General features: G+C 43.8%; 1 protein-coding gene across 7 annotated transcripts in view; it reads right to left on the reverse strand.

The window, feature by feature from the left end:
• kmt2e (lysine (K)-specific methyltransferase 2E) overlaps window positions 1–21,866 on the reverse strand; it is a 40,031-nt gene that overhangs the window by 12,188 nt on the left and 5,977 nt on the right. For 2 of the 7 annotated variants that reach the window (XM_034112452.2, XM_034112454.2), the window contains exons 2-10: window positions 10,807–10,991; window positions 2,907–3,018; window positions 2,131–2,360; window positions 1,886–2,025; window positions 992–1,194; window positions 873–911; window positions 583–783; window positions 329–459; window positions 48–165 (exon numbers count right to left, since the gene is read on the reverse strand). In XM_034112452.2, the coding sequence (XP_033968343.1) occupies window positions 48–165; window positions 329–459; window positions 583–783; window positions 873–911; window positions 992–1,194; window positions 1,886–2,025; window positions 2,131–2,360; window positions 2,907–3,018; window positions 10,807–10,877 (1,245 nt within the window). In that variant the 5' untranslated portion in view covers window positions 10,878–10,991. The remainder of the gene's footprint in view (window positions 1–47; window positions 166–328; window positions 460–582; window positions 784–872; window positions 912–991; window positions 1,195–1,885; window positions 2,026–2,130; window positions 2,361–2,906; window positions 3,019–10,806; window positions 10,992–21,866) is intronic. The other 5 variants (XM_034112456.2, XM_034112457.2, XM_034112455.2 and 2 more) reach the window with 3 other exon arrangements.

Here is a 21,866-nt window from a genome sequence, read left to right on the forward strand (position 1 = left end):
GATGTAACTATGCATAAGAGCTCACTTTAAAAAAAATCTTTACTTACTTCAGAATTGGGGGTGCAGGAGCGACGGATGAAGCGTGCCTCATTGCCGAAGCTGCGAGCGTCCACACACATCTCCAGTCCATCAAATTTTGAATAAAACAAAACAAAGGGGTATGGCCTGAAAGAGAAAATACATGAATGTTACTCATTTAAATCAAAAGCACAAGTGGCCATAGCCCTTCATACTGGTTAATTTGTTGGAAACGCATTCAAAAATACAGCAGTATTCTATTATCATTCTTCAAGGAGAAATCCCTGTGATAAGTGACAAGTCTCCTGACCTCTTGAAGAAGTATCCGTTGGCCTCAAACTGCTGTCGAAGCATGAACTTTCCCCTGTACTCGATGATGAGGGAGTCTGGGGCCAAGTCTCGCACCGCCTTGAGGATTTTCTTGTTTTTCTGAATTTGACTCTGTAAGAGAGAGACAGTCAGCCATTAGTACAGATCAGGGGCAGGCACATCAAATGACTCCACATTATTTTAAGGGTGGATCGTTTTGGACACGTTACTGTACAGACTGCAAACCGTTTATACCTCCACAGGCGGTTTGAAAGAGGCAGGGTGCGTGTTGTATGCCAGGCTCTTGCCGTCGCCTTGCTCTTTAACACGCAGCAGGTCCTGGACGTCCTCACTGTACTGATTGCTGCTGGCCTCCTCGTAGCGCTCCATCCACGTCTTGATCTTGTTCTCCCACAGAGACGGGTGCTCGGTCGGCTCCTGCTCTGGAGCTGCACCCTGAGAAAAAACAACATTACAGTGGTTGGTACACACAGAGGACAACAACAGCAATCTTAACAGTGAGGAGTTTTATTCTGTGAGGTTACCTTCACTCTGGAGGACTTTCTGGATCCTTCTCGGAAGGCCTGTCAGAGAAGTAAAGGAATTTAATATAAACTGAGATTCAAGAATAGGATATATTATGCGTGTTAAATGGGTTCATTACCAATTCAAAGTCGAATCTGACCTTTTTAGCTCGGGCAGAGGAAGCTGGAGGCTCTTTGTCACCACTCTTTTTGCGTTTTTTATCAGGCTGCCTATTGCCAAGGCGCCCAGTGGTGAGAGTGATGCTGGTAGGTGTGTGTTGGAAGGTGGAGTAGAGCTCTAGGGGAACTTCATCTCCACTCTCTGTAGCACTGGTGTCCCCATCTGAATGAGCAAATATGAGTAATTAGGAGAGAGAAGTGAACAACGCTATAAAAAGCTAGAGCTGCTTCAGGAGTTTTCTTCTTGTCCAGCAGGTGGCAGTGTGTCCCGGGCTGGGGCTGACAGGCTGCAGGGGGAGGACAATGCATCCTCACATCACCTCCAACCTGCTCGCTCACTGATGCCATTAACAGCAGCTGCAGGGAGGCCCATAAAAGCAGAAGTAAAAAGGTATATCTAATAGCTGTTATAGTAAAACGTGTAATGCCTCAACATGTTGGGGTTTGTAGACTCTAGCCTAGAATGGCATTCAGCCAATTTCACCAACAAAAGACACTGTTTTCTGAGATCATTCTTCCAGACTGGTGAGTGAATTTGATTTGATGTGGTTTATTTTTCAGATAAAACATGGAAAATGTTGAAATCAAGCATTTTAAAAAATATATATATATATATATGCAAATTAAAGCATATTTATAATCTTGAAAAAAAAAAACCTTCCAAACCTTTAAGACTTTGTAAAACATTGCAAGTTACAGCGGGGGATGCAGCTCGGAAAAAACAACATACTTTTAACCAAATATAACCAAACGCTGTGTCATTCTCAGTACCTTTGTTGATTTTTCAAAAGGTTAACCAAAACAAATAAGGTGAGGACTAGGGGCTTTGTATCCATCTGTGCGATTTTGCTTACCAGACAAACATTCCCGTTTCCTGGTCTGCAGCAGGATGGCCCTCTCTCTGTCCAGGTGTCGTGGTTGGCAGCGTTCACACAGGTAGGTCTCAGGAATGTTCTGCCTGTCGATGCCCATGCAGTCTATATGCTGCCATGCACTAAAAATGAAAAGCAAAAAAATATTAAATCAATGGTGTGGAAAGCGAGGGCCACAGGAGGGACATATGTGTGAATCCTATTCAGATCTTGATCCTGTATCTTACCTGCACTTGTCACAGCAGATCATGTAGCCATCATCGTGGGTGAAGCCACAGATGCAGCGGGTGATGTCAGCCCCGTAGCTGCCATCCTCTGAGGTGCTAAGCGTGGTGCCCCTGGATGCTTCGTCCTGGCCCCCTGGAACAAACAACCCCCCCTCTCCTTGTCGGATCAACATGGAAGGGGGAGGGGAGGCCGGTGGAGTGGGTGGGGGCCGTGCCCCATAGTTATGGTCCTGATGGAAGGAGGGAAAATTAAGTGTCTTGAGATATAGGTAAGAGACTGTTTAGTTTAGTAGTACAGGCATTTTTGTGAGGGTGAAAGAACTTCAACCCTGATGGGGTTCAAATAGTATCAACTGGTAATTCCCAGGAATATGGGAAAGGAGAACTATTTCATGTTGGACTACCACTACAGATTAGTTTACTTTCTTTTTTCATTAATTATTACAGTATAACACATCACAAATTCTTAAAGTTGTGATTGAATGTGTTTGAGTCAAAAATATGACATTCACTTTAACTAATGTTTACCATATTTTATTTTAAAAAGAGTTCCTAGATTTCTTTATTTTTATATAAAAAAAGGGTTCCTCTTGTGTCTTTTGACTCATGTTTCTTTATATGAAAGAAAGCAGGGCAATAAAATGTTTTGTTATCTTTTGAAATAATGCCTCACAATACAATCCTTTGAAAAGATTGTTGGAGGTATATGATTATATTATAGGGCTCAAGGTGTATAGGTCATTTGTCACATGGTGAAGAACAGTGTGTGTACTCACAGCGTAAGGCAGGCCAATGTAACTGTGGGAATGCTGAGAGCTGCTGTAGATCTGGTGTGGGTAGCTGGACTTTTCCACCACCACAGGACTGGCCTCCACCGATTCTGGTCTGCTGAGCAGCAAAACAAACAAAGAGGGCACATTACTGTACACTGAAAAACTCAGATAACAAGGTTACATAGAGTAATTGTTTCCCTCTAACAGTGTGAGGAAGTGTGTGTGCGTCAGTGTGCTTAGCAGGGAAGCAGTGTAGCAACTGCTGGTGACACAGCAGCAGAGTGGGGAGAATATGGATGCTTCAAACAGTACCACTGTCAGGGGGCCTGGGGCAGCAGGCCAATGCACACCAAGTGTCGAGAAGTACATTTACTCAAATAATTGACTTATGTACAATTACGATGTATAAATTACTTAAGTATTTCCATATCATGCTATGGTTTACTTCTTCTGTATTCCATAAGATGGGTCGATATTGTATATTGCTCCATTTGTCACATCGTTAGATTAACAGCTATAGTTACTGGATTTGACAAACATGTCCTCCTCTTTTAAGATGGTTTCAAGTAAATAACCTTAAGAGGTAAAACAATCTGCTCTTTATAAAGCACAAAGATAAGAGTGTAGAGAAAAAATAAGACCCATGCATGGCAGAACTCTCTTTTATCATACATTACCATATATCTGATAAAAGAGAAATGTTTCAACATAGTTACTTAGCACAGAGATCTTTTGCTTTTGTTTTAAGTACATTGTCCCAGCAGTTTTACTTCATTTGGAATTGGAATGCAGGTACTTTGACTTAGATAATAGATCTGAATACCTCTTGTACGACTGGCTGTGCATGCTGTCATCTTGTTCAGACAGAAATGTAGGCCCGACAAATTCTACTAATACTGCATGTCAAAGTTATTTGTGGTTCATCCGTTGAAACCACATATAAACATGTCATTACAGGGTTTCCCCACACAGACTATACTTGGGCGGGCCGCCCAGGTATATTAACGGCCGCCCAAGTATATTTCACGACCCATTTAGGTTTTTTTTTTTTTATATAATTTTTTTTTTAATAATTTTTTTTTGTATTCGTCCGTGACCACGACGCCATCTGCGATCGATTAACTTGTGGACAATGATCCCTCGCTCCCTTGCACTGATCTCGCCTCCTTCTGGCCTGTTAAGTGGCCTGCCTCACACAGGGTGACTGGCTGTCCACATGATGTGGCCTGCCAGTGCCGACATGGCCACTGTCATACAGATCATAAATCAAAGCCCTTGATTGGTCTCTGTGTGTCATTCATGCTCGGGATAAGCTCAGCTCAGGTGAGGTAAAGGACTCTCTGAGTGTTTAGATAGTTAACTTAGTCTAAGTTCTCAGTGCGTCTCAAACGGTGTGGTCACCAGTTATGTAAACACATATTAAGGTGAAAAAAGGTAAGATACACTTTTAAAACTTGTTGAGAGAAAACTAGTCTTTGCTGCTGCTTCAAAGAGGAGCAGGGGGAGAGGAGGGAGACAGGAGAGGCTGATTCAGGAGCACAGACACACTCAGAACTATAAATGAACCAAAAATTAATTAATAAACAAGTTTCAGTGTTTTTTTCATATTGGAAATGGTATGTTATTGGTTATGGCCATGATTTTATGATTATTGAAATGTATACAGTTCTGTTTAATATAGGTGTTTCCATAGATCTAGTCTCTATATTTTCCCCTCAAAATGCACCAGATTGATCCATTTAACTCCAAAATAAAAAACAAAATCTTACCGGGGGGGCATGCCCCTGGACCCCCATAGAGGATTTGAGGTCGACCCCCACTAAAAATCACATGGATAGGTTCCTAAATACATTTATTTTTTTAAATAGTAACCCATTTCCATATGTTCATGTGTGGGTAGTATATTTAAACTATAGGGCTATCATTATGGGCCCTGCCTGTACCTGTTCGCTCTGCCATCGCGTGAAAGGTCTGCTAACAAGCGACCAACAGAAAGGTTAATGTTGTTGCACGTCATCACCCCCCCCCCCCCGCTACCACCACTACCGCTATTTCAGATCTGTGGGAAACACTGGCAGTTAATGGACCAGCACCAGAGGTGTTCCCATACACACAGGCGTTGGAGCTGTTCTTCATGAAATCCCAGAAGGATGAAGTGCTCTGACAAACAGTGCCATCTTTGCGCAAAATGATTATACAGGAATGAAAAGTCAATAAATAAACATGTTGTTAAAACGTTTTTTTTTGTTTTTTTTTCGGGCACCCCCCCCCCCGCCCAAGTATATTTCAGATCTGTGGGAAACACTGCATTATAAATTAGCTGTCTCAGACTCACACAAAACACACAGCCATCATACCAAACCAGTAGATCCACTTTCCACAGGATAACAATGCAGTTGAGGAGTAAGCCCGTTTGGCCGTTTCAGACCCAACCCACCCTTATTTTGACACTATTAAACTATTCTTCAGTTGGCTATAGAGGAAGAGGGAAGTGGAACTGGCAAAAACGGGTGGCATGAGACAACAAAATCCGGCATGAAGAGGGAATAAAAAGGGAAGAGCGGGAAACACTACAGGACAAGCACCATGCAAGGAGTTTAAAGGCAAGGTGCGGTAGCTCTTCATGTGACTGTCAGATATTCTTTTAATGTGTTTAAATAAGTTTTAATGGCTAAAGAATGTGAAACATCACTGCATTCTCCTCGTTTCACATAGCATTGTACAGAAAACTGTTCTAAGGTCAGAGACAAATGAAAACCAAGGATTGTAGGTAAATGTGACAGCTGTTAAGCTTGTTTCCTTCTTTAGTCTGCCTATCACTCAACACTAAAAGTACACCTTACAGCAATCAAATGTGTCAGGGATACTGCCAATAAGCTTCCATAGACAAGGCAAAGAACATGATGAAAAGCTTACTAAGCATACTGGACAGCCCGAGGTATACGGGGTATGATAGGTACAAAAGACTAACTGACTACGGCAACTCTGAACAGGCCATGCAGCATTTCTGCATTTTTTAAACTGCCCAGGTTTTCTTACCCTAACCCAGAAAACAAGTACTGAAGTTTGGAGATACTACTTATGTAGCCGAAGCAAGTATTAATGCTACAAGTGAAATATTGAATTAAAGTACTAAGGTAAAGTGGTGGTACGATACCTGTGTGAGCCCTTCTCAGACCGATCGCTCTTGCTGCATGCTGTAGGAGCAATGTGCAACACTTCCTGTGTTCGTTGCCGCTCAAGTAATGACTGTCAAAGTGAAAACGTAAGTGCATGCATGAGGTCTGGAGGCGGATCCCGGGGAAAGGTGTGTGTGTTTATACGCGCTTTTGTGCGTGTGTGCACAACAGATTAACTGCCAAACGGAGGAATCCAAACTGTTTAAGAATGAGGAAAGAGTCTGGCTGAAAAGATAGAGGGAGAATTTTAAAATCATAGTTGGCTGCAGTAGGCTCACTAACTTTGTACTATTAATGATTAACCAGATCAAAGTCTACATTTTATAATACACGGATCTAGCCAAATCATGTATCATTAAGTGGCTGAAGGAGGAAATTATTTATAAAGTTATTTTTTGCTCTCCTTCCATCTGACCTAGCAGTGAATCAGTAAATGAGGCACAGACAAAAACTCATGCAGAACGCAAAAGTGAGTCTGTTCCGTAAGAAGGAAGTGAGCATGTAAGTGTGCATGTGTCTGAAGGGTTTGTATCATTCATGTCTCTACTCATGGGAAGTGGAAGGAGGGCCTAGGGCAGGGGTCCGCAACCCGCGGCCCTTTAAGCCCTCTGCTCTGGCTCCCTTGAGCTTAGACAAAAATAAGAAGGAAATAAAATAAAAGTATTTGTAGGACTATTTATATTTTGTTGCATGGTTGAAAATGTTTCGTATCTTGTATTTTGAGGTGATACTGTGACACATAAATAAAAAACAAAACGGTTTTAATTCGGTCAACTAAAATATGCGTCACATCCTGCTACGGTCCCGCGCGAGCGCCTTTTTTTGGAGGCGAATAACCCCCGGCTCGATGAGCGAACTATGGATAAATCAAAGAAAAGTACCGGAGGAACACAGGATTTAATTCTGCGTGGACAGAGTTATCTGCTTTCACAGCAAACGATGCTGGTTTACCGGTATGTTTGATATGTAGAGAGAAGTTGTCAACGGTGGTGCAGCCTTTACGTATCGAGGAACAACAAGGGAGAGGAAGCCAGCTGACGATCTTCAGTCATAATTCAATGGGGTATGTAATTTATTTCAGAAAACACTTTTTGTTATATTCCATGGAATGCTCTTAACGTCCCGATAGCAATGAATATATGAAATGCTTTGACAATAAATACATACACAAATTAATCTGTGGAAGCCGTAGCGCTGTAAAAAGCACGACCAATCATCTGCCTCGGCCCGGCTAAAATAACTGGATGGCCTACCTGCCTGTCAGCCTTCCATCTGTGCACAAATTTATCTCGTGCCCTCATTGGTCATGTGCGCGTTCGTGTGTGTTGGAGGCTTTATATATACAGTCCAGAGCCATTAATGGCGCTGATACAGTCTATGGTTGGAGGAGGGACTCTGTAAGAAAGTCTGAAGGAAGAGGCATATTTTTTCCGGTTGTGTATTTTCAAATTCTAGCGCACTCGAGCTGGTTTCTCCAATCTTACCTACCCTACCTTTAACTCTTTTTAGGGTGCAGCTATATGTTTTATTTATTTCAAAGTGGGCCCATTTTAATAATATTTTTTTCCCTTCAAATGTGCAGAGGACTCCCCAAGTGCTGTGTTTAATTTATTTTAAAGTAGGCCTGTGTATTATTTTTAATTCTCCTTATAAGAGTTCTTTGTTTCTTATTAGAGGTTAACAGTTTTATATCATGTAATAAATAGCATAATAAATGCAAAAAAACTGTAGTTTTTGTCTGATATAACAATACAACACTATGAAATGTGTTTTGCGGCTCACATTTTTTTTGGAAATAGGAGCAAAATGGCTCTTTTGGTCAAAAAGGTTGCAGACCCCTGGGTTTTGTGTGTGTGTGTGTGTGTGTGTGTGTGTGTGTGTGTGTGTGTGTGTGTGTGTGTGTGTGTGTGTGTGTGTGTGTGTGTGTGTGTGTGTGTGTGTGTGTGTGTGTGTGTGTGTGTGTGTGTGTGTGTGTGTGTGTGTGTGTGTGTGTGTGTGTGTGATGGCTCGTTGGAGCTATGTGCAACTCAAGGCATATGCTCGAACCGGAGCTACCTGGACGCTGCAATCATGTTGCACTATCCGTGCTGAGTGTGCTGACTTTTCGTACAATGTCCCACTGTCTGGCTTCCTGCATAAAGTCAAGTGCTCGGCGCAGTTGTGTGGATAGAGCGCTCCTCTGTTTTCATTTAAACAGCTCCTTATATCCGTTAGCGCAGCTAGCTAGCACCAGATGCTAACAACAACAATGCACGTAAGGTCTCTCTCTCGCTCGGGCCACACATACACACACACCCTCCCGGTCCTCCCGATGGCCAGTCGGTGCCTGCCGGTGAGCGTGGAAGTGTGGTCTGCCACAAGCGGGCGGCAGGAGCGGGGCTGTCAGCATCAGCTTGTAGATGGTATTTTAAACTCGATGCGCTCTGAAACTACGGGGCGGCCGAGGAAAACAAAAATACACATGCGTTAATCGCGTTAAAATAATTAGTGGTGTTAATTTTTGTTTGCGTTAGCGCGTTATTAACGCGTTAACTTGACAGCCCTACTACAAACACAAAAGGGACCAATACAAATAAAATGCTTGTAACATTTGAATGTAAAATGTACTAAAGTATTCTCTCGACTGCAATATTGAAAGCTTTCTTAATGTGTTTATTGTTCAAGTTGACATCATGAGGACAATACAAAAAACATACACTACTAAGTGCAGCCCTACAAGGTATGCACTATTTATAGCTCGTACAAGTCAAAGAGTATTTAACAAGGAACAGATGTCATTAAAAACGTGAACACCCGCTGTGAGAGGGTGAGGAGGCAGAGTGGACGAGTGTTGAGAATAGAGAGAGATCAACAGCAGGAGAGATCAACAGCAGGAGAGAAAAGAGCAGCGCTGAAACAGCCAGAGGCAACGCCTTCGCTCCTAAAGAGCTCCCACTTGCTGCCATGGCAACACTACGTACTCATCCGTGTGTGCGCACGGCGAGCTGTGTGTCACCGTGGACACATACACACTGCATTAGCCAACAGCCGGTCACGCTGCTGCAGATTTCAGGGGGATGTGGAAGGGACGTGATGATATTTTGCTGGTGAGTAACCAGCCCTGCTACTCTAGGCTCGGCTGGCACTCTAACAATTCTCCAGAGACGTGAGTGCGTGTCCAGCTACGCTCGGTCCCTCTGGCCTGAATGGGTCCTGCTCAGCAGCAGGTGGAAACCCCCCTCCAAGCTTGTATCTGCTTCTGAAAAAAGCTGCAGCAGGCGATCGGATGCAGAGCTTGGGCAGACAAAGAGTGAGCGAGAGAGTCAGGGCTTACTCCTACCCCCGGTGGCAGCAGAGCTCCGTGGAGCAGAGGAGGGGGGGCAGGGGGACGCGAAGGGACCATTTAAAACCCCATGTCTATGTGAGGACCAGCTGTCACTCAGGCCAGTGACCATGGCAACGGGCCCTGCGCAGTGCGGAGGGGAAGGAGCAGATGCCATGGCAACACAAGTCGTCTCTGCAACAGCTCTGATGAAGGCCGAGGGGAGGGCTCTCTCTCTGTTAAAGAGACAGGAACCCCTCCACAAGTTGATGACGTGTGTTATTCTTTCATACGAGAACCTCTCGCTTCAATTATTTGACCAGAAAAAAAAGTCACGGCAATGTCCTTGACAAGACCATAGGAAACAGAGAGGAGGGGCATTAGGAAGCTTGTTGCCATGGGTCCATGCACCATTTTTGTTTCACTGACTCAATACAGCATATACATGTGCAAACATCAAGCTAAAGCATTAGTAAAGGATCAAATATGATGTTATCTACGTGGTATGCAGGCCATAGCACAAAGGAGATCTGCAGAATATACGGCTCCAAGTCACTTTAAATGTTCTTGCTCGAGTATTCTTTTGTTGGATGTGCACTCACTACAACGGACACTAATAATTCATTCTATTATTGATGAATCTGGCAATTATTTTCTTAATTATAGCTTAAAAATGTCAGAAAGGTAATACATGTTCATCCATGTCTCTCTAAGTTCAAGGCAGTCTCTATTCTAATAGATTCATTTTATATATATATATATATATATATATATAGCTAAAACTAAAAAGAAGGAAATATGCATTTTTCAGAATCTAAAAATAGCATTTTCTGCCATTTTGCAGCAACATTACCTTAACAGATAATTTATTTGAAATAGTTGCATATTTTCTTACTGCGGCTCCAGCGCACCCAGGGTCTGTTTTCTGATAACTTGAGTACACTTCATAATGTGTAATACACAGCCGGCAGGCATGGATCTACATTCTAGGCTTACTGCCAGTTCCACATGGGCTGATAAAGTTTATAGCTGTATACTGAGAACTTCTATGTGATAAGCTATAGTTGAGTGCAAGTATAATCAATGAACTAACAACTCTTTTCCCATAACTTTGTAAATGTAGGAGAGGAGATCTGTGTGGGTAAACCGAATTTGAATGAAGCCATAGCTGCTTTAGTCGTTAGAGAGAGCGTGTTGGATATACAGAAGAGAGGGAGACACATGTAATCATATTACATCTGCTAAGAGTGTAAGATACATGTGTGCAGCCAAACCAAAGAGGGGTAAGAGATGAGAGCAGTGGTCGTATAATTGATCTTCTGGCAAACACCAAAGATGGTATGCAAGAATGAATGAGGGGAGAAGATGAGGGAGTTAGGGGGCATAGAAGGTGTGAAACGTGAAGGCTTGGTGTGTTACTCACTCTGAGCCCGCAGCCATGTCCAGGTATGAGGTGTCTGCTGTGTCCACCCCTACTGGAATGACTATGCTCATGACGTTCTCTGCTGATCAGTTCTTGTCCTACTGAGTCCACAGAATGGGAGTCCAAAACACTGAGGCATGCCAGCCACAGCAGTCATTGCAGACATCTAAGTGCATCCACAAGGCCTGAACAAAAACACAAAAGAGACACAAATCAGTTTCTATTGCATAGAAAGCATTATTGCTGGCATAAATTGATGAGCAGATTGTCAACGTGTAATTTCCTTCATACCACAAAAGGCATTGTAAGCTGCATTATCTAGCAAACGTGAAATTACAAATCATAGTGAAAACGGGGTATTTCCAGCACGTCAATGCATTAGTCATACTTTCAGATCAAGAACGGTGTTTGACAGGGAATTGAATGGCAGGAATTTCCCCTCTTACAAAAGGTATTGACTTGTGAAAAGCGAGAGCATACAGTATTGTAAGGTGAAGCCTGAGCTGCCGACGTTAACTGCGCTAAAGCGACCTCTACACTCTATCTGCCAGGAATGAAGAAGGCTGCACTGTAAGAAAGCTTCCACAAAGGGGAGCAAGAGAACACAGAGCAGCCAGCCGCCATGAAAGGAGGGAGGAAAAACGCAACAACACACAGAGGCCATTTTTCCCCCTTCAACTAAAGAGATCTGCTTCATTCTAAGCCCTAACACGCATTATTCCCAATAAAATATACACAGAAAATCTTTAAAACAATGCATATTGTAATGATAGAGCAGCTTACTTTTTACATTACATGTCATTTGTTAGACGCTTTTATCCAAAGCGACTTACATACATTCAGTACTGTGGACAACCCCCACAGGAGCAATTTGGGGTGAAGTGTCTTGCCCAGGGACACAACGACATGCTGACTGCAGTGGAACTCAAACTTGCTACCCCCTGATTCCAAGTCCAGCACACTACCCACTGAGCCACAGCCTCCCACTGTTTACAGCTCAAGCTATTCAAATTGAAAATAATGTTGTAAGATCATCAATAATAGAATGCATTAGGTGTCAGCGTTGAACGTAGTGTCCCTTTTGTCCCCAAGTAAGAGATTGGCTGGACTAATAACTTATACATTACACTAGCAATACTATTGATGGGAATATTAAGCCATGTATTTGTGTCTGATGGGAAACCAGACGGGAGCATATGTGTCAGTGTGCCTGCCCCTGATACGGAGAGCTCTGTTGATAAGCAGGATTAATGGGAGGGACAAATGGCGAGACAAAATAGCATGGAGGTCACACCTCCGCCTGTTGGTGCACACTAGGGCCCAACAAAGGCTCAGATCATGGCTCGGGATGTAGATGGAAGAGGGGTTTTAAAGCCGGGATGTGTGTCATGTATTTATGAGGGACATACTCCATATACTTGGCAAGCAATAACACACCATCACACCAAGGACCAGTCTCTACACGCAAAGCATCTGCCTATTCTTCTGGCCTAGCCAATTCCTCTGCAGACACACATGTCTCTCCAGGAAACTTTTATTTCATTATCATGTTAGCTGTCAGGGAAAGTCATATTTCACATGTGAAAAAAACACAACAAAAGATTCCCTAAATGGTAAAAGTGAGCTGTGTGAAAAGAGGCTCACAGACATGACAGCTGTCAGCTCTAGACCCAATTAATAGCGGGAAAAAGACCCCTTGTGTATGTGTGTTTGCCAGGGAGACTGATGGGATCACCCTACAAATTATTGTCTGACTCGTTGTGCAGTGACTGGACTTTATAACAGGCAGAGGAATTTCATGATGGGAGCTGATGTATCCAGAACAATTCCCTTCAACAAGGAAAGGCCTGTTAGACATAAACACAGAAACGACAGACTCCCCCTTCTTTGTATTATCTTAGAAGCCCCTTGCATTTTAGATCTGGGAAATGGCTTTCCTCCGATACAGCCTGTTGTCCCTCTCCCACTGGGTTTGTCTCCACTTCATCCAGTGAATCCTCCTGTCACAACTAAGGAATGCACACACAAGCTCGTGTTAACCCCCCTCAACACACACACACGCACAAACACACAGACAGACAGATAACCCCCTGCCCTGTCCTTTCAAACATTCCACCTATAAAGGAAGAGCTGTCTGCAAACATACGTGCGCTGCAGCTAGATAGTCAAGACTGACAAAAGACGGGTGGAAAAAAGAAAAACAAGTACAGTACAGCAGCATTCCTGACTAAATCTGAGCAGCGCTGTGACTGCCTCTGCCTGCTCCTCCTACTTCCTCTAGAAGAGACGTCTATCACCCTGCAGAAGCGCAGCCAAAGAAAAGAAGGAAAAAAAATACCAGCCCCCCTTCCTGTGCCCATTCACCCCGCCCAGCCGGATTTCTCTCCCTCCTCTGTGCATTTCCTAAATAAACCTGAGACTGTATTGCAGCGTGAAAGGAAAGGGGAGTGTCACAGGCGCAGTTCCTAATTACAAGGAGCCCAGGAGAGTCAAAATCCAAAGCTGTTATGAGAACCCATAAGAAGCGAGGGGGTGAGGAAAACGGGGAACATACACAAAAGAGGGAGAGTAGGAGAGTGGACAATAGTCAAACATGCTACAGGATGGTTTAGGTTGGCAGCACGTCTCTTTTCTATAAAACCGTTCACCTTTCATGCACTCATGCTCTGGGCATATTTCCTCGCACTGTAGGGAGCTTTAGAAATCATCCACAGCCCCTCCATTTCAGAGGGCAGCGGGGTGGGGGAGGTGTACATGGGGTCTGTCTGACAGCCTAGACCCTGGATGGACTCTGGGTGGCGGAGTGGAGCACATAGCGTAGCCCAGTCTCTCCTTCCCTCTCAGCACAGGGACACAGTCACGTCATTGTGTGGGGAATAACTATCCTTTTAAGACCGAACTAAAGGCAGAGAGGGAAAATCCACATAACCACACTAAAAAAAAAACGTGCCGCTACAGACAACAGCTTTCCTCTCTCCTCGGTTTATTACTACTGCTCTGAATGTGTAAGTGTTTTCATTCTTGGTTTTAACAGTCAAGTCGCAGATTATGTTTTCCGATAAGAAGGAGGAGCAACAGAAAATGAGGGATTCCAACTGAATCCCCCCCTTCTCCGAGCTGATGTGACTTCACACCGTCCTAGTAGCCGGCTGCAATGACTCAAACATACAAACTCATAGAAATACAGTAATGTACACAGGATACATGACCCAGATGGAATGTGGGCCTGGCCCTCTGTTTCACGGTACCCACAGTGCCCTGTCCTTTATGAATCGGTGTGCCCATGGCTGCCTGCACACCCTCTGCACTGGAAGCACTGAAGGTGAAGTCATACATCAATACAGCAGGGGATATGGATGTGAGCGTCCACCCAAGCTATTTTTGTGGCCACAAAAGGACCTGTGCAGTTGAGAGTGAAAGCCAATACTCGGCAGACTGTAAAGATCAGGCAATTTAGGAGTCAGATGATGAGAAGACAGCAACATTTAGGAGGTTTCAGCAGCTACATTACATGATCATTTCACTGAGCCTGCAACTTAAAGGTGAATCACAACAGGCTACCACGTGTTTTATCTGCATGTTTTTATATGTTTGTGATGTGGTGAGATGTAATACAACATCCAAAGGACAGTACAAATGCACAACTAAATCCTCTGTGCTCAGTTCAAACAGCCAGGGGACTGGGTGAGTTAAAGTCAGTAGGAACAGGATCTGGCAGCAATGATGGGGCAGCCCTCCTGTAGTCGAAGTAATGTCGGTTCGGGAGAACCCCTGGGGCATGATCTCTACATCTCCCTCTCGCTTACAGAGTATCACAGCCGGGCTCTGTGTGGTCTAGAGTGAATTCCTTTAACATCTGCAAATGACATACGTATACGATATTACACTGTGATTGAACTTGTGAAGGCCGATATGATTGTCTCTTGATCTCATGTCAGAGCACACACATATGCAGCTGTAATCTAATTACAGCGAGCATAGGGAGAATGTAATGTGCAGCTAAAATGTAAGCTGTACATGTGTGTAAGGAGAAAATAGGTTGAGGCAACTCAGGATCTTCATGGCAAGAGAACAGTAAGAACAACTCAGGTCCCATTACAACAATGTTCAAGGATCAATTTCACGCCTGGACCGCAGTGCCGTTACATCACCAACATTGATGGCACCAGAGTTTCCGTTAGAATTTTTTCATGCCGGTCAACATTTCTGTTTAAATCTTCCGGACAAAATGAGAAAAGTGCCGGTCAAAGGTCTTCTTTGCTTTAAAACAAATTGATATGATTCGATATTAAATAAACTAATTAGGCCTATAGTAGATTAACTACATTATTCAAAAGTGTACAGTAATTTATTATAACACGGGAATAATAAACGGGGCGCTCTCTCCCTCTCCTAACAGCCCGTCAGTATCATGCAGCTCGCAGTGACCCGACAGTAAAAATAAATATATAACTAGTTTAGGTAGTTTGAGAGGTAATTTAAATAGCTAAGTGTGATTTTCTAACCTGAAGTGTGTGTTTTGCTCCGCTCACCGCTGCAGGTGATCATGCAGAGCTGCGTGTTGACTCGTCAGCAGCAGCTGATCTCTCTCTCCCGTCAGATTAGACTTCACTCGCATTTATGTCCATATCGATCAGATCTAGCTAGTTCTAGCTAATGATATGACTACCTGCTTATCAAGACACCTAAACAATAAGCGTCGCTATGCAACCGGGTGAGGCCGCAAAGTATAGGAGTATATGCATTATGCATTTGTTTACATGCCCATCGGTGGCATTACCAACAGATCAAGGACAATCAACCCATACATGACATCTCTTTCTCCACATTAAATGTAAGACATTAGAACTAGGGATGCACGATATTGGTTTTTGAAACCGATACCGATAACTTCCTGCTTCTCAAGACCGATAACCGATAATAATATATATATTAAATGTACCTGTAGTTTTTCCACACCTGGTGGTAAAAAAAAGACTAGTAGTGAGCAAATGACATGAGCATTACTACTATGAACAAAACTAACCCTGGGGTCGTCTCTGGCAAACTTCTTGGCTTTTTCAAAAGCCTCGTCGATAGCGATAGGTAAAAGCCCCGGTGCCTTTGCAGCTGGCTTTAGATTCGCCGTTAGTTTAGCAGCGCAGGCGTCTTCGTACGCTTTTAACACACCATCGTAGCGATGGCGATGTTTCAGGTGACTAATCAGGTTGGAAGTATTATAGCTCGTTGCCTTTTTCCCTCCTCGTGGAACTTCTGCTTTGTATTTGTTAATACAAATAGCAAGCAAACTATCCAACTCTGAAACTTTGAAATAGTCCCATACTACCGACGACATGTTTGTTTACTGTCCTGGCTTCACGGCTGCACACCATTTACGTCACAGCCAGGCATGAGAAGGGAGCGCTGGATTTGTGAAAAACTCCCCTCTTCCTAAACCACTAATACCACAGTACTGGCAAAACGGGAGGAGCCGAGTGAAAAACAAGCGCCCCTCATCCCAATCCACCCACACTGCAGTATCTTTTTTTTTTTTTTTTACCCATTATCGGAACGATAATTATCGGACCGATAATTATCGTGCACCACTAATTAGAACTGATGCAGTATTGTGCAAAGGGAAAATTATTTTGACCGGACATTTTGACCGGAGAGATTTAGATTTGCCGGGCTTCAGCATATTTTACCGGTCAAAGTCCGGTAATTACCGGCTAACGGAAACTCTGGATGGCACATCTCTTTATTCTAGCTTGTGCTACAACTAGGGGTGTAACGGTACACGTACCGAAATTATTCGGTACGGGCCCTTCGGGTTCGGTACAGGTGTGTACCGAACGAATATAACGTTAAACGTAAAAAATTGAGAACGTGAACAACTTTTTGGAAGTAATCTCAGGTCTCAGTAATCTCTGCGTCGCAGCATTCAGAGTAATTTGCTCACATTGGGTTCAATGCGTCATAGAGCGAGCAGGTCATTTCATTGGATGAGAGGGCATACTATGAGAGCTGGTCAGAGGGATGCGTTCAAATGTAGTCAGTAATTTGAGGAACTGTCGAAAATTAATGGCGAACGCAGATAAAGTTGAGCTCGAAAATCCTCCAGCATCATTGAAGTCTCCGGTTTGGGAACATTTTGGTTTCTCAGTTACGTACAAGGATGACGGACAAAGACAGGTGGACCGAACCAAGGCTGTTTGTCGGCATTGTTCAACTAAAATGTATATATGTGTATATATATGCTAATAATAATAATAGTAATAGTATTAATAATTGTAAATGGCCATTGGTCACACCACCAGTTTGTTTTACTGTAAACTTGGAGGAAGCCTGCGTGCAGAGCAGACTGCTGCTGCAGCACGCTACACACCGACCCCACCCCCCCCCTCTCCCTCACACGTGCGACTAAAGATGAACAAAGCGGAAGGTAAAAAGAGGGGGCGAATAATCGATTATTATTCGCCAGGGCTGCCGAATAATCGATTTTGATCATGGTCAGTTTCTGGCAACCCTATTACGCGGCTGGCAATACATCAAACTTGCACACTCTTGAAAAGGCATCACCCGAACGTGAATATCACCGGTACCAAAATAAAAAAGACTGAAGTGCAAACCCAACTCCCACTAGCATTTAAGCCTCCACCACTCGCAGAAAGTTCAGACCGAGCCAAAGCTATTACAAACGCCAAATATTCTTATGTTGCCATGTTAGTAAAGCGCTACCTGGCTGTATCTGCTACCTTTGTCCCTAGCGAGAGGGTGTTCTCCACAGCAGCAGTGGGCGGAAAAGTACACGTCCCACCGTCCGGGACGTGTTATTTACAATATCGGACAAGTAGATCTTTCAATTGACTTGTCCGGTGGACAAGTGACATTTTTCGGCCTGATTTATTGATAAATTCAGTTTACAAAAGGCAGAACTCATTCGCAAATTGTACGTGTCCGCCATTGTTCATTTAGAAGTGTTAGTTTCGGTTCTGCTTGTCGATTCCTAAGGAAATGCATCTCGCCGCTTTCTGTACAGTTAGACGGGGGCGGGGCGGAGCGGGAAGTGTAGCACAGTGGCAGGGTTGGGAAGCAAAACTCGGTTCCGAGTAGGAACAAATAACAATTGTCCGGTACCGGGATTAATAAGAGTTGTGAGGACAGGAAGCGAGGCCCCGCGGACTGCAGCTCTCTCTCTCTCTCTCTCTCTCTCTCTATGCTCCGTATCAGCTGATCGCTGCACGGTGCAGCTCAGTGTCTCTCTCTCTCTCTCTTTCTACACACAGCGGATCCGCTGCCCGTTTAACAGCCTCATCTTTGTCAAACTATCTTATGTTCTTTCTCTAACACGTAATGAAGGTTATTAAGCGTTTTAACTCCTGTGTTGTTAATATTGACCACCATTTCCTTTATGAAGTGAAGCAGCCTCCCTGTCTGTGTCCTCACGCTGTCCTCACATCCCCGGACCCCCAGACACGGAGGAGCACAGGGATGTCAGTATTGTTTATGAAGCAGGGTATAGAAAGTACATTATTGAAATGAAAATACTATTTATTTACTTTTACAGTGAGCAGCTGGGCAGCTGCAGCATGTGCAAGCGTCTTTGAGTTGTAGAAAAGCGCTAGGCCTATAGGCTATAAATATAATGTGTTATTATTGTTATTAGGTTATGTCCTATGTGTTGGACATGTGTGGTTGGACTCTGTCTCACAGGCAGGTTGCAGTGTAACATCAGAGGAGACTGGGCCAATTGTACATTCTCAAACTGCACCACTGCAGAACTAACTAAACAATGCAGAGATTATTTTTATATAATTGTATTCAATAACCGTAAGAAATTCAACAGTATGAAGTGATTTGTAAATAGGAATACAGATTTGACTTAATGTTTTCATAAATATATTTTTCTCCCAGTTTGTCATGGGACTTATTTACCCTCTCAAAGAACCGGAATCGAGAACCAAAAATAACCGGAATCGAAAAGCAGAACCGGAATCGTTAAAATCCAAACGATACCCAACCCTATGTGTGATGCAGTCAACTCTTACCGCTCACTTACGTTAGCGGTGTCATAAAAACCGTGGGAAAATGTAAAATACGATGACGAAGAAGAAGATTCCAGTGGCCCCAATTTTTGTCCATTCTGGACAAGTGAAAAATGTATTCGGACAAGTAAATTGCCAAACTCACTTGTCCATGGACAAGTACTCTCTAATAACTTTTTCTCACACTGAGCAGGAGACATTGTTAGTGCCTGCAGATCTGCCCTTTCAGCAAGCAATGTGGACAAGTTCATCTTTCTTTAAAAAACATGAAAATACAATGACAAGCAAGTCCTAATGTCAAACTGGCTGCTTAGGTACAGTACAGTTCAAATACAAATTATTTCAGTTAATCGAAATGCTGCACCTTAATGTTCATTTTATTATATTTTGTATTTATTTGAGTGAATATTCACAGTTTAATAATAATTAAAAACCCAAAACTAATAGTTTATGTTTTGTGAGTACTAGTACAGTAAAGTTCAAATACAGATTATTTCAGTTCATCGAAATGCTGCACCTTAATGTTTATTTTATTTAGGGATGCACGATATTGGTTTTTTGAAACCGATACCGATACCGATAACTTCCTGCTTCTCAAGACCGATACCGATAATAAAAATTACGCCACTAATTATTTTAACGCGATTAACGCATGTGTATTTTTTTTCCACGGCCGCCCCGTAGCTTCAGAGCGCATCGAGTTTAAAATACCATCTACAAGCTGATGCTGACAGCCCTGCTCCTGCCGCCCGCTTGTGGCAGACCACACTTCCACGCTCACCGGCAGGCACCGACTGGCCATCTGGAGGACCGGGAGGGTGTGTGTACGTGTGGTCCGAGCGAGCAAGAGAGAGACCTTAGTGCATTGTTGTTGTTAGCATCTGGTGCTAGCTAGCTGCGCTAACGGATATAAGGAGCTGTTTAAATGAAAACAGAGGAGCGCTCTATCCACACAACTGCGCCGAGCACTTGACTTTATGCAGGAAGCAGACAGCGGGACATTGTAGGAGAAGTCAGCACACTCAGCACGGATAGTGCGTACACACACACACACACACACACACACACACACACACACACACACACACACACACACACACACACACACACACACACACACACACACACACACACACACACACACACACACACACACACACACACACACACACACACACACACACACACACACACACACACACACACACACACACACACACACACACACACACACACACACACACACACACACACACACACACACACACACACACACACACACACACACACACACACACACACACACACACACACACACACACACACAGTATTATTGTCTTCGTACGCTTTTAACACACCATCGTAGCGATGGCGATGTTTCAGGTGACTGATCAGGTTCGAAGTATTAGGGAGCGCTGGATTTGTGAAGAACTCCCCTCTTCCTAAACCACTAACACCACAGTACTGGCAAAACGGGAGGAGCCGAGTGAAAAACAAGCGCCCCTCATCCCAATCCACCCACACCGCAGTATTTTTTTCTTTTTTTTTACCCAAAAAAAATATTGTATATTATCGGGGCTATTAATACTGTTATCGGTTTATCGGGATGACGTCATAATTCCTAATATCGGACCGATAATTATCGGGCCGATAATTATCGTGCATCCCTAATTTTATTATATTTTGTATTTATTTGAGTGAATACATTATTCACAGTTTAATAATAATAATAAAAAAATATATATCAGGACTCCCTGGAAGAAGAGATCTTGTATCTCAATGGGACATTCCTGGATAAATAAAGGATAAATTAAAAATATGTTTTGTTTTGTGAACAAAAATTCTGCTGTACCGAAAACGTACCGAAACCAAAAAACCGAGGTACGTACCGAACCGAAATGTTTGTGAACCGTTACACCCCTAGCTACAACCCATGAATGCTATTGTAACACAGGTGAAGGAACAGGAAGGATGTTAGGGAGGTGTAGGGGAGCTGAAGGCCCCTGTCGGGGAGGCAGCTTGCTAGTTTAAAGAAGGATCTGTTACGGCCCAGCTAGCAGCACAAAAACAGGTCACCTGAGCCCTGCTTCTCCTCCCAGCTGGGATACCACATGACTGGTTTGGGCCCCAGAGCCAGGCCGTTTGTTACTGGGTCGCTCAGGGTCTGGGTACCACACAAGTGAGATCACTGGAGACCAGGCCACAGCCCCACAGCTTAACCCCATATAGTGTGGTGTGTATCTGCAGAGAGACACACACACAAACAATTTACCTGCACAGAGGTGCTACTGTTTCAGGGATGAGAGTTTATTGTCTAGAGACTGGGAAGAGCACAATAACAAGGGGAGCAACTACAAGTACAAAGAGAGTGAGCTGTGGCCTTCATCTGCCCTGTCAATATGTCAATACACTAATAGACATCCTGTGCACATGCTTGACTTGTTTATCGTCTCCCTTAGATGAGCAGACTGAAAAAATAAAATAGTTCTGTGCTAGCTCTTTCGATGAATGTGTGTATGAGAGTCTGTGTAGGTGTAAGGGTGAGAGGAAAGGTGTGTCATCAGGGACTGCTATGAGTCCCAGCTGCCTGTCAGAGTGCCCTGTCCCTATGGCAGAGGGGAAGTGGCAGCTCAACTCCCGTCACCGTCTCTGTCAACAAGGCGAGCAAACACTGCTCAAGGCAACCAGGCACACATATAGACAGTCAGGTATTTAATGCTTTACACTTCAATATCATGTAGAGCAGGGGTGCCAACACTTTTTCAGCTTGGGAGCTACTTTTAAAATGACCACGCCCAAATTATCTACCGCGTGTGCCGCCCCTGCCCAATCTGTGCCGCGAGCAGGGAGGGGTGCTAGTGGACTAAACGGGGGGTAAACTGTGGCGCGCTTACACTAATTGCGCCGCATAAGCGCATAATAGTGCGCCGCATTTGCGCTTCAGATGAGGAGGTGAGGCCCCCGCATAACTGCATGAACCCATATGGCACAATACAACTCAGACTGGCTTACTTGTACGTCAATCAAGTGGCAAAT

The sequence above is a fragment of the Pseudochaenichthys georgianus genome, chromosome 23, assembly GCF_902827115.2.
Source record: "Pseudochaenichthys georgianus chromosome 23, fPseGeo1.2, whole genome shotgun sequence".
Classification (NCBI taxonomy): domain Eukaryota; kingdom Metazoa; phylum Chordata; class Actinopteri; order Perciformes; family Channichthyidae; genus Pseudochaenichthys; species Pseudochaenichthys georgianus.